This window comes from Ruditapes philippinarum, unplaced genomic scaffold, assembly GCF_026571515.1.
Source record: "Ruditapes philippinarum isolate M1 unplaced genomic scaffold, ASM2657151v2 ctg1059_1_1_1_1, whole genome shotgun sequence".
NCBI classification, from domain to species: Eukaryota; Metazoa; Mollusca; class Bivalvia; order Venerida; family Veneridae; genus Ruditapes; species Ruditapes philippinarum.
In genome coordinates this window covers 112,416-125,363 of record NW_026866195.1, presented here as the reverse complement: position 1 = coordinate 125,363, position 12,948 = coordinate 112,416, and the positions used below count along the sequence as shown (strand labels likewise).

Here is a 12,948-nt window from a genome sequence, read left to right as displayed (position 1 = left end):
AATTATAACTTGAAATACAAATTTTCCAATTTTTTCCAGATTCTTTTTCTAAAAATGTTACATTGTGTAGATTTGCTATAAACTCATTACACTGAACATAGAAATAATTTTACATTAACAGTATATCAGGAAAAGATTTGTCTCCAAAAAAGCTTGTATGTAATAAAGCTAAAAAATATATAATATAAAATAACCTACTTTTTTCCAGACAAAGTTTGACTACTTCATAATGACCATTCTCCACAGCCAAACTCAGACAAGTGTTTCCATCAATATCTTTGTCTGTTACCATCTATATTACAGAAATATTTATATATGTACTTTATGTAAAGTGTCAATGTCTAACAAGTGTCTTTGTTTTTTATTCTAGAACTGTCAAATATTTAGGGCCTTATAACGATACCATGAATAAAACATGTAAACAAGTTTGATGGATGTAAGGCTATATATAGAACAGAGCTATGTATTTATATCTATATCAAAGTGGTTAATCCTTCCTATGATCAGTCACTATGTTTTTATTTATAGAAATTGAGGTAGGTAATAGGTGATAGTGGTAAAGGAAGATACTAAAATTAAAACAAGTATATCTAAGAGAGGACTTAAAAAAAAGAGAGTTGATATATCTACTTAAAGACCATCAACATTTAATTTTCAAATTTTAAGCTTTATCTTTTGGATGTACATGGCGACAGCACATTATTTTTATAAACATTTACATGTATCTATTTCTTCACTCCATGACTCGTTAAGTAAACACATGTTACAGGCAAAAAGTGTACAATGTGAATTATATATATGTATATACAGATTTCAGAATTTCCTTATGAAACATCTCAGGCAGTTATTTTCAATGTTAATAGGTTTAAACAGTTACCCTACCTTACTTAACCGACAGTGATCAGCCTTTGCCACCAGTTTAGAGCCGAGCCAGTCTGCACATCCATGCAGTTTGACCAGGCTCTATACTGTTAAATGATATTTCTAAAACTGATAATGGCAAATTCCAAAAGAAAAGCCAAAACAAGTCTGTTTCAGAAATTCAGCAGGTTAACTGTTAAATCTTGCAGAACACAGCCATTTTTTTATACCATTATCCAATACATGTACCTTCAGGGAATTATCTGACATTGGTGAAATTGTTTGACTGGCAGTTGACATGGACAAAATACTTTCAATGTCTTTCTGACTACGCTACCTAACCACAAACAAATTTTTCTTTGTCTCAACCAAGAGCCAATAACCATCTTTTCTCTATCTAAAAGGCACTGTATCTATTCTTCATATGAAATGAGTAAATGACACACATATCTTATATACATGTATATGATTTCACTACTACCAATCAGTCAGAACACCCTTAACTATACAAAATTAAGACTGCTCTAACAACAGATTTTGATGTCCACCAGGACTTTTACTTTCCCTTTCTAACCTCTCTTTAGATTTTATCTAAAAGAAAGGAAGAACATTTCAGATAAACAATTAACACACCTCTTGTATGGTAACCCATCCACCAGAACTTTTAGCAGCAGCCTTGAACAATTTCTTCACAACCTGTACATTACCCTCAGTACACGCAGCAAGCAGAGGAGTGGTTTCTTCATCATCTTTACAACGTAGATTTGCACCACTATCTATCAACAGACGTACAATGTTTGTCTGTCTGTGAGAGGCGGCCATATGAAGAGCTGTCATACCCTGTTTGTCTGTTGCCTAGTTATGTATTTATAGTATTTCTTTAATATTGCTACTATCATTTTAGAAAATCTAAATACATGTAGTTTCATTCTCCATTTTTTCAAAGCAAATTTCAAGAAACATGAGTGTAAAAATCATTAGCAACGGCAATATTAGATTGATAATGAATGATATGCAGGCTAAAGGTGATCTGTGGCTTTGAAATAATCTTACACTGATATCATACACAAATTCTTTATCTTGTTTATAGCACTATATTATATTGTATTAAACTAGTTTTAACTTTACAGTATTATTCTGATAGTTCAAAATAAGAAGCAAGATAAATTGATTTTACATTGTTTTCAAATTTAGCACAAAACAAGCAATCTTAGAAGAATGAATGCACATTAGGTATATATTGCTAAAAACAACAAAAGACTTAATCTGCTTAAAGTATACATGTAGTATGCACAACTAGGTAATAATAATAAATGCTATAAAGTTTCATCCAAGTCTGATTACGGGATTTTGGAGAAAAAAAAACCTGACAAAATCAATGAACTGACTGACACCCTCAATGCTATACATGTATAGTCCCCCAACATTGTAGAAAGTATAACCATCTATACTACACTATATCATACCTCTAGTTGTAATGATTGTGAGTAGGTAAGAAGCTCTCGTGTAGCTACTTCATTTCCTCTCATACATGCGTAGTGTAGCGGAGTCTGTCCATAGATGTCACGTTCGTTAATATCTGCTCGTTTACTGATAAGGTAGTTGATGACACTAGACTGTGACGCCAACTCTTCTGCTGTATCACTCACTTTCATACCTCCATTAACATGCTCTTCAGTTCCCTGAAACAGTGAAAATATTGAAAATATCTTTATGACATCTGAACTTTATAATTATGACAATAGCTAAATGCTCACCTACCCCAAATATTATATGATTACCAAATTGAAAAATAAAATTATAGCTGGGCTGAAATATTTAGTCTGGTTTAGCAACTAGATTTCAATGCTTTATTTCAAAGACAATATCTAAATTATTTTTCATAAAAAACACATTTTTACTCCCCATCTTTATATGACACAGCAATTAACATTCATTACATCAACATGTTATTTTAAATCTATAGGACATTATACTGCTAAATATATGACTACAAAATTTAATATATTAACAATATCTAAAACAATAAAACAAAGACACTTATAAGCTTGATTACTGCACTGCAGCCATAACTTATATCCCTGGCAAAACATAAACATGTATGTACTTTATTACAGGGGTCTGAAACTATATTTAAGGTCATGGCTTTTGTAACATAATGGGGAGCCTACATCATGACTAAGAATTTAGTGTATCTTAATTTAGGTCTTACATATATATCTTGCAACTTTAGAAGTTAACGGTAGGTTATTGTATGAATATGTCAAGTATATTTTTGTTTTTTTTGTTTCCCAAATATTGGTAGACAGGAAGGACAACATTAGAATTCTGCTGTTGATTTTTTTAATTAATAAATGTTCAGTACATTTTTTCTTAGATATTTCTCACTTTTACCTAATATAGGAGTAAACGTCAAATTACCAAATAATTTCCTATACAGGATATGATTGTTAAATGACAAAATCTTATCTTCATTTTTTTTGAATGACAACATGTTTATCCACATCAAATATTATTCACATATGTTCATTAATTATTCATATATAAATCTTCAGTAACATCTGTTGTTATTCTGTCTATTTTCTACATAATTTAACTTGATAAGAATAATAAATAATTGTTCTATGAAATCAAACATTTTTTTATAAACACATTGTACTTGTATTCTATCAGGGCTGGCACTGGACTTCCATTACCGTAGAATTTTCCCTTTATGCTATCATTTTACCTTATTCTAGAACTTTCCCATTATCCTATAACTTTCCCCTTATCCTAGCACTTTCCCTTATTCTAGAACTATCACTGACCCTTTTCCTGAAGATATCCCCTTATCCTAGAACTTTCCCTTTTTCCTATGTCTTTCCCCTTAACCAAGAATTTTCCCTTTATCCTGTAACTTTATATGACTCTAGACTTTTCCCCTTATCTAAGCACTTCACACTGACCCTTTTCCTCAAGCTACCCCCTTATCCTATAACTTTTCTTTTAACCCAAGACTTTTCTTCCCTTTATCCTATTTTCCCCCTTATTCTACAGTTTTCCCCTTGATGCCTTGTGTCAACTCAGGAAGCTATCAGCACCATTTTTCTTATAATCAGATTTGACAAGGCTAGGATTTTATAAACCTATCTCATACTTATATGTACAAGTATATGTAGTTTTTTGTTTGTTTATTAAAAGAAAATTTGCATTAGTGAATAAGTCATTTAAAAATTAATATCAAAAATAAACATAAATATTGAAGCAGGAGAAAATTGTACATGTATTTCAACAACTGTTGGAGATACAAGTATAGATTATAATAATATGTTTAACATATTTCATTATATCTTATTGATTACATGTACTGAAAAATCAGTATTTTCTACATGACGCATAATTATACTGTGAAATACTTAAGAATATAGATTTTATAAATCAAGTTAATATCCATTACTTTGTACACTATACAAGAACATGCCACTCATTGATTAGTCTGTTGTGACATTAATTCTACCACACAAAAGTAATCTCTAATTGTTTTACATTTTAACTTAAAATATTACCTTTATGGATTCCAAAAACTTTTTTTTTTTTTTTTTTTTTTTTTTAGGCCCCATCTGGGTAACCCCGTTTATTTACCCCGTAATAGGTATGAGGGGGTCGGGGTCATCCTCCATCATACCTTACATTGTTAATATACAATATACATGTTGCAAAATAATTATATTCATGTAAATATTGTCAAATACATCTACAGTATATATTTTGCATATAAATATAAACAACATACATACAATAAACCCATCTATTTTCCAAAAATATTTTACCAATAAAAATTACTACTTATTAATAAACAATTAAACAATCTGTTACGAGGTAAAGTTTTGTTTCACATATTAAGTGTAGTTTAAGCAATTAAGGATCTTATAATTGACCATCTATTATTTTCATCATCTGTCAAATGTGTATTTCTATAGATATTCCATGCTAATTTCAAACTATTTTTAAAACCAATACATGTAGGTAAAAAGTTTTTTCTCTTAGACAAATAAATATATCTTTTCAATTCTAGAAACAATATGTCATATTTAAAAATCTTTATTTTCTGTACCTAATATGAATGATTTACAACAAAGAACATCGTCAAAATTATGTAAGTTTTCTCTAAGGTATTGAAATAGGCTTTGAATTTTCTGACATTCCCAAAATAAATGTAAAAGTGTTTCTTCACAGCATTTACAAAAAGTACACATTTTATTATCAACAATTTTCATTTTAAACAAAAGTGAGTTTGTAGCTAAAGTTCTATGAATAATTCTTGTTTGGAACCACTGAATATATGAATCTTTAGAACATTTGAAAACATAACTATATATTAACTGCCAATTAATGTTATTAAAAACTTGGAAAATGACCAAGTAACATTAATATTTTCCTATCATCCTATGACATGAAGTAACAACATAGTCTTTCAGTATTCATATTAATTTCTATCTAATTCTAATGTCTAAAATATCTTGTTCAAGTAAAGATAAATACAAAATAACTAGAAACAATTAGGACACATTCCATGTTTTCACAGCGGGATGTACAGACAAGGGCAAATCTGAAACACAGACAAATTCCCCCCAAATCTTTGCCCCCCCTTTGCAAGGGCAGACAGTTGCCCCCTCGTATGATTTGTAAGGGCAGACATTTGCCCCCATACAACTGTGCGGGGGTCAAATGTCTGGATACCGGCAAATCTATATGACCCCCATCCTTTTTAGGGCATAAAATTTTTTTGTGACTTAAGAACTAGTGTTATATCTAAAATACTTGTAAATTATTTAGTAAGTGTAACTATAGATACAAAAAGAGAGAATAAATGCTCACATCTTCCTCATCCTCCTCTGGTTTCATTTTCTTCCCTTCACGTTTAAATCTAGCAGCATAATGTAGTGGTGTCAGGCCCTCTTCATCTCTTGCATTTATATCTGGTGGTACAATAAACACATTAGTAACAAATATGAATACATACTTCAAGTATGAAACTGTTATGGTCATTTAAGGTCATGCAGCAAAAAAATTACCAGCTTTAATAGTGGAGAAAATCCTAGATGCTCCCTCTATGTACTCAGACAGGTAGATCATTCACTCATATTATCAAATCTTGTAGTCTTAACATTTAACTATATATAGACTTCAATTAAAATGTGTAATACATGACTGCTTACACCACCCAAATAGGCATTGCTATTACATGATCAATACTCTCTCTATCAGTACTTGACCATTCTGTTATAAGGCTGATGTATTATTTTGTTTCTTTCAATTAAATATAATATAATTATATTCTTTATGTAAAAGAACTGGTTCAAGAAACTCTGACACAGTTTTGGAGATTTTTCAGTCTTAATGAGTCCAAAGTAGAACCTTTTAAAAGGTAACTGCATGGCTTTAAACATGTAATAATTCATAATTTGAGGTGTGACTGGTGTGAACACTATTACACTTGGGTCAAACTCAACAAAGTTGAACTACTTAGTCATCAAGGTCCTTATATACAATACCAGGGCTAACTACAGTAAAGAAAGATTACCTGCTCCGTTATCCACAAGGACTATGAGTACATTAAGCTGATTGTAGCGTGCAGCATAATGTAGTGGTGTAAGATCATCCTCGTCACGGACATTTATCTTCTTCTTTACATTGCCTCCCATATTACTCAACAATATCTTGGCACTCTTAACATCTCCCATTCTTGCACACTGCAATATTTCATGAAAAATAGATATGTTTGTTAATTTTCTTTGTGTGTAGAGACTTTAATCAAAGTGTTGTTTAAAAAGGCTTTCCAACTTCTGGTGCTCTCCTTAGAGCATTAATACAAGAATGCAACTTACTTTACTGAAGTTAGATGGCTTCCAGTAATGATAAAATCACCCATTCTTTTAGGAGAGTTAAACGTATATGTAGCTGATAAAATATGTAGGTACTAAATTTTACTTTGTTTTGTTTGTTTGTTTAATTTTACGCCTTTTCCCAACAGTATTACAGTCATATAGGCGGGTAGTTTCCTAACCATCGTTCCTGGAGAGTAATTAAATTTTACTTAAATATCTATCATCTGCTACCAGTGTTGGCAATATATTAAAGCCTGCTAGCCATTTCATGCTTAAAAGAAAATAGCACACATCAATGAGCATTCAAATAGTTAGGTCTATATACACAGCCAGTCTTATTTGATTGTAATTTACTTGACTGTTAGTTTTTTTTTCCATCTAAATGAAACTACAGTCACATATTGGTGTTTTTTCACTACTCCATATACCAGTAACATATAAATCAACGGACATAACATTTAATTGTATACTGCTACAAAGAAGACCTAAACCAAAAGAGAAGGCACAATCAACCCAATTTTACTCAAGTGTTTCATGTTCTATCATACTAAACAGTGAAATGACAAGCCATTGTATGTCATTCAATAAGACATTGCAAAATGTGCCTTTTTATGTAAATTTGAAGGTAAATAAAATTATTCAAAGCAGTCTTATTCAAGAATTACTTTAATGTAAATTTGGCCTAGTGGTTTCAAGTTTCAATCTACGAATGGAGGGGTTCACATACAATTAGATCAAAGCCTGCTTTTTCTTATGTAAACTAGGGCTGGTATGTTCAGTCTTGAGGATGTGACATTTATAACCAGCATAATCTTAAAAGATTTCAAAATTCCAATTTAAATTGTCCTCAAGAAGATGTCAACTTCTCAACATGAATTAGTTGCTTAATTGCATAAAACATAAACATGCCATCTTTGAAATTGTCATGGAAAAATATGCACCTTTTAAAAGAGCAGAGGTTGACAGTCAACAGACCTTATGCTCTGTTAGCAGAGTTCACTACAGATGCAGTTAGTTATACATGTATATCTCTATAGATACCATATTTAAATTCTTGAACATGACATCATAGAAATGTTAAAAACCTGATCCCATAGATACAAAAATTAAATTCTTGAACATGACATTATAGAAATGTTACAAACCTGATGCAAGGTAAGGTTAAGTATTTCATTAGTGCTCTCCACCCTCGGGATTGAGGGGACAGGCGGCAGTGGTGCGGGTTCGGGATCATTCCCCGGTTTCCGTGGTAAGTCAGCCATCTCCACATTACCGGGTCCTCGTGGGTTTGTTACATTGATGGTAGAGCGAAAATTGCCCTGTACGCCATCCTGAAAAATACAATTAACATAGATCACCTTCCAGATAACTCATTTAATTATACAGCTAAATATAACAATGATAAATTGTTTAATTTTTTTTCAAGGCCAGTTCTGGACATTGTATTGTTTAAGAGATAAACAAAATATCTGTCTAATACTGTCTAGGTTTGTAATAAAGTGTATTATTTATGTTTTGAATGTGAACCTTGATTCTAGGAATTGAATCTACATTATAACATCATAGTAAATTATTTATTGTCATGCCATTCATACTGTATTTCTAGAACATGAGTAATCTTTCTGTTTCTGAATGTTACTGACCAAGACAAAAGACATATTTGTACCAATTTAATATAATCTAGTTTTGTCAATAAAACAAAATACAGGCTAAATACAAAATATTTTAAAGATTTATTCCTAAAACAATAAAGAAAGAGACGAGGAGGAATAGGAAGAATATTTAACCATTAACATGCTGAATTAATGACTTATTATCAATTTGGAGGATATCAAACTTGGTCAGCCAACAATATATAGCATGGTCAAACTGCAAAAGCTAATTATTTTCAGTTTCAGATAGGTAAGGCATTGTAATAGTTTTATCTTGTTAAACTCAATTCTTGTTTCATATACATGTATAATCTTTATTTATCAACTGAAATATCAGGTTTAATCTTCATCTCAAATAATGCATTACCAATATAAACCATAAAAAGTACTAAATCATTCATGTAAAATTATGGATATACAGGTAAAAGGTAATAATTGTCCAGAGATTTTTTAAATATTTACACATAAAAAATCCAATAACACACAAATAAGGTAAATATTTAACTTGAAGTCAATGTAATATGATATTGGATATATCAGATGAAGTTTCATTTACTGACATTGTCATATAAACATGACCTATATCATATAATACATCACTGGTAATTATAATATTTCTCAAAATAACTTGAATTTTTTTAGAATTTTTGAGAAAAAGCAACAATGACAGTTTTTCCATAAAAAAATTAACTTACATTTTATTTTCATTATTCGAAGAAATTAAAAGTTGGATGAAGTGTTATGAAAGTTATTTTCAGGTTAAACTTAAACTTTATTAATGTCATTATATTTATGAAAATATTTCAGATATATATAAAAGAGGAGAAAATAACGAAAATGACCCCTTTATATTGATAATTTCAAGCACCAGTAAGTACCTAACCAGCCATGACATACATGTAGATACAGCTTTTTTCGTCAATCTCAACTTTGATTCTTTTGTTAACACATTGACAGCACTAACCCCATATACCGGTATTTTTAAAGGGACTCTACTAAAGTTTTTGACATGACAGGAGAAACCAAAAACTTGTGAGCAAATTTGCAATGCATTTCACTTGAATTGGGCTAAGAATAGATTTTCAATTTAATTCTGTCAGCATTTTGAGCATTTTCTTTTTCCTTTGCAGATTTTTCCTATTTTATGTGCCCTTTAAGTGTGACATTGACAGCAAGCTAGTTGATGTGTTCTGAACATCAGTCAGACTGCGACAGAACTAAATTAAATACATTTTGTAAAAGTTATAAATAGCATAATGTACGTACCCTTGGATTATCATGAGAAGAAAAATGAAATAAAAAATCATGTACATGTACTGTAGCATTGCTATAAACCAATCACATAGCTGCCTTTATGTCCAACATTGCATATTATTTTACCAATTTTACTTTTCTTTAAACCTATAATTACTCATATAATTTCAGTGTAGAACATTTTGTAAAATGCCACTTTTAAAACATATTACTGTTAACCCTTTCACTGCCATAGGGACAGAATAAGCTGCCCCTGTTATTTTTGGCGTATTTGCCATATGGACGGCTTTAGCCGTTTCTATAATAATAATAATAGTAATAATAATAAATTAATAATAAAAATAATAATAAATATAAAGAAAATTATACAATCAACAATAATTATTATTATACTCACAGATTTGGAAACATATATAATTATTATAATACTTATAACAAATAATATTAATTATATTAATTAATAATATAGTAATTTCTAAGAAAATCCTCTGGCAAATAGGTGATCAATAAAACAATATCCCTCTGGCAGCGAAAGGGTTAACAGTCTGTATGTTTAATCCACTGGTATAGTCACATTTCAAATACTGTTGAACCATGTCAGTTGATACCTGTTGATATTTCATAATGTTCTTTTTAAATGTTGAAAAGTCACAAGTCATATAATCTTATAAAATCAGAAGGTAAGTACATGTAAAACACATTGAGAAGAATTGAACTTTAGTTAGATAGTATAAAAGCCATATGGCTTTAAAACTGTTAAGAAAATTTTCTTCCATTGACCATTACAGTGTAATGTCAAAAATTTAACTAACAGGAAATGGAAGTACCAAATTTCAAGAAGCTGTGATAATTAGTTGCTAACAAAACTGTTCTACCATCCACCATTAATGTTGGAAATTTTATTAAGTCGGTAAACAGGAAGAGGAGAGCGACAGACCTAAAATTGAATCCCATGGTATGGGACCATGTGTAATGTTGTACACCAAATATCAAGAGGCTGTGATAAGTAGTTGCTGAGAAAACTGTTACGAAAATATTTTCACGTCCGCCGTCGGTCATTCATCGTATTATAACCCCGGTTTGCACCTGTGCAACCCAGCCAAAAATATGATTTGATTGGATAGAGGCTGGTTTGAAAATTGTTTATCTTGTAGTAACAAGATTTGATTGATACAATAGCAGTTTAAGGTAATAGCTTGGAGCTTATTTCACATGGAGAGAGAAAATAAATGTTTCAGTATTTTCAAACAGGTTTAGGATTCACTCAAGTGATAAATGCCCCCGAAAAGGTTTCTTAAGCATGCAGGTATTATGAAAAGAAAAGAGAATGAAAGTAACTAATTGCTGAATATTGTTCTTTGTATTATTGTACCTGTAATCTCTAATTGTGATAGCATGAACCTTCAAAATATTGTGTGACCTTGACCTTTGAAGTAGGGACGTGGTTCCTGGACGCGACAAAATGTTATTATGAGATAGACATTTGTGCCAAATTATTTCAAAATCCCTCAATGCATAACAAAGTTACAGTTTGGACATGATTGTTGTGTAAGTGGGGACACACAGACAGACAGACAGACAGACAGACATGAGTCTTAGCCGCAACACATTGTCTTGATGTGGCAGACATTTGTGCTAAGTTATCTTAAAATCCTTCCATGCATGACAAAGTTAGAGTCCGGACATGAATGTGTATCTTCAAACTCTTCTCAAGAGAATGAGTACCTTCAAACTATAAGTGTGACCTTGAAGGTAAGGACATGGGTCTTTGTCATGAGAGGTCGTCTTGATGTGGTAGACATTTACGCCTAGTTATTTTAAGATCCTTTGATGCATGACAAAGTAACAGCCCTGACTGTACCTATAAACTCTTATTGTGATAGAGTGAACTTCAAAATGGTAATCTGACCTTGACCTTTGAGGTGGCCACATGATTATTCGACGCGACATATTGTCTAAATGTTGTAGACATTTATGCCAAGTTAATCCTTCCATGCATGACAAAGTTACAGCCCAGACTTAATAATTCTAATTGTGATAGTGTGAACCTTCAAAATGTATTGTTAGTGTGACTTTGACTTTTGAGGTAGAGACGTATTTCTTGGACGCAACACATTGTCTTGATGTGGTAGCAGTTATGCCTAGTTATTTCAAAATCATTTGATGCATGACAAAATTACAATCCGGACACGAATGTGTGTACCTATTTACTCTAATTGTGATAATGTGAAACTTCAAAATGATAGTGTGACCTTGACCTTTGAGGTAGGGACGTGGTTCTTGGATGCAACACATTGTCTTGATGTGGTTGATATTTGTGCCAAGTTATTTCACAATCCCTCAATGTATGACAAAGTTACAGTCCGCACATGAATGAAGTGGGGACGGACAGATGGACAGACAAACGGTGCAATTATATTATGCTTATGTTAGGAAGCATAAAAAGGCAACAGAATTCAATATGATTATTAAAGGATTTTTAAACTTTTAAGTAGGGATTAATTTCATTTCAGTCCAGCTACACCTGCTAACAATTTCACATTTTAATGTTAAACATGCAAGAAAAATAACAAACAGATCTTTCCAGAACTGTCTATTACAAGCAAGTGTTAAAATTAAAAGAGAAATACATATTAATCAAGCTGTGGGCAAGTAAGAGAAAAGTATATACATGTGTGCACTCACCTGGAACTCATCCATTGTATGGACAGGGTGGGGCAGTATTTTAGACAACTTGCTATTTTGTTTTTCACGTTGTACACTGATGAATTAGATTCTCCAATTAATATGCAGCTGTTAAACTAATCTGTAAATGAAAAGAAATACTTTGCAAAATGCATTACCCGGTAGATCTATATTGTTATTTGGAATTCTGTATCGCACTTTTTACAACGATAATCTTTTTGTTAATTAATTTTACAGAAATATCACTATCATAACATAGCTATACCTTTTATTACCGTAGCATTAAACAAACTGTTCTTTATGAAAGACAGCAACAAGTATTTAGAAATGACAATTATAAAAAGAAGTATTATATGTTGCGAAATTCCACTGGATCTACCCCAACAAGAAATGTTTACCTCTTCACCATGATGGATCACGTGACACGCTAGTATAAAACCCGTAACTCAGGATATCTAGAGTCGTAGCATCGGTATATGGTTAACAGATCCATGAAAAGGTTTAGATGATAAGGGTGTTATACATGTAAAGTACACATAAATAAATGAAACAAAATTAAATAAAATTTCAATACAATGGTTTTGTTAAGAATGACATATAGTTACAAGGAAAGCCAATTAGGCTGGTGT

At 31.3% G+C, this 12,948-nt stretch overlaps 1 protein-coding gene across 1 annotated transcript in view; it reads right to left on the bottom strand.

Annotated features, from left to right (window-relative positions):
* The window catches only part of LOC132731644 (transient receptor potential cation channel subfamily A member 1 homolog), a 32,625-nt gene extending 19,887 nt beyond the window's left edge, over positions 1 to 12,738 (bottom strand). Inside the window, exons 1-8 of the mRNA XM_060717856.1 lie at positions 12,718 to 12,738; positions 12,320 to 12,440; positions 7,874 to 8,059; positions 6,425 to 6,593; positions 5,719 to 5,819; positions 2,328 to 2,543; positions 1,495 to 1,716; positions 199 to 292 (exon numbers count right to left, since the gene is read on the bottom strand). Coding sequence (XP_060573839.1) covers positions 199 to 292; positions 1,495 to 1,716; positions 2,328 to 2,543; positions 5,719 to 5,819; positions 6,425 to 6,593; positions 7,874 to 8,059; positions 12,320 to 12,334 — 1,003 coding nt within the window. The 5' untranslated portion in view covers positions 12,335 to 12,440; positions 12,718 to 12,738. The remainder of the gene's footprint in view (positions 1 to 198; positions 293 to 1,494; positions 1,717 to 2,327; positions 2,544 to 5,718; positions 5,820 to 6,424; positions 6,594 to 7,873; positions 8,060 to 12,319; positions 12,441 to 12,717) is intronic.
* Positions 12,739 to 12,948: the final 210 nt, after the last annotated feature.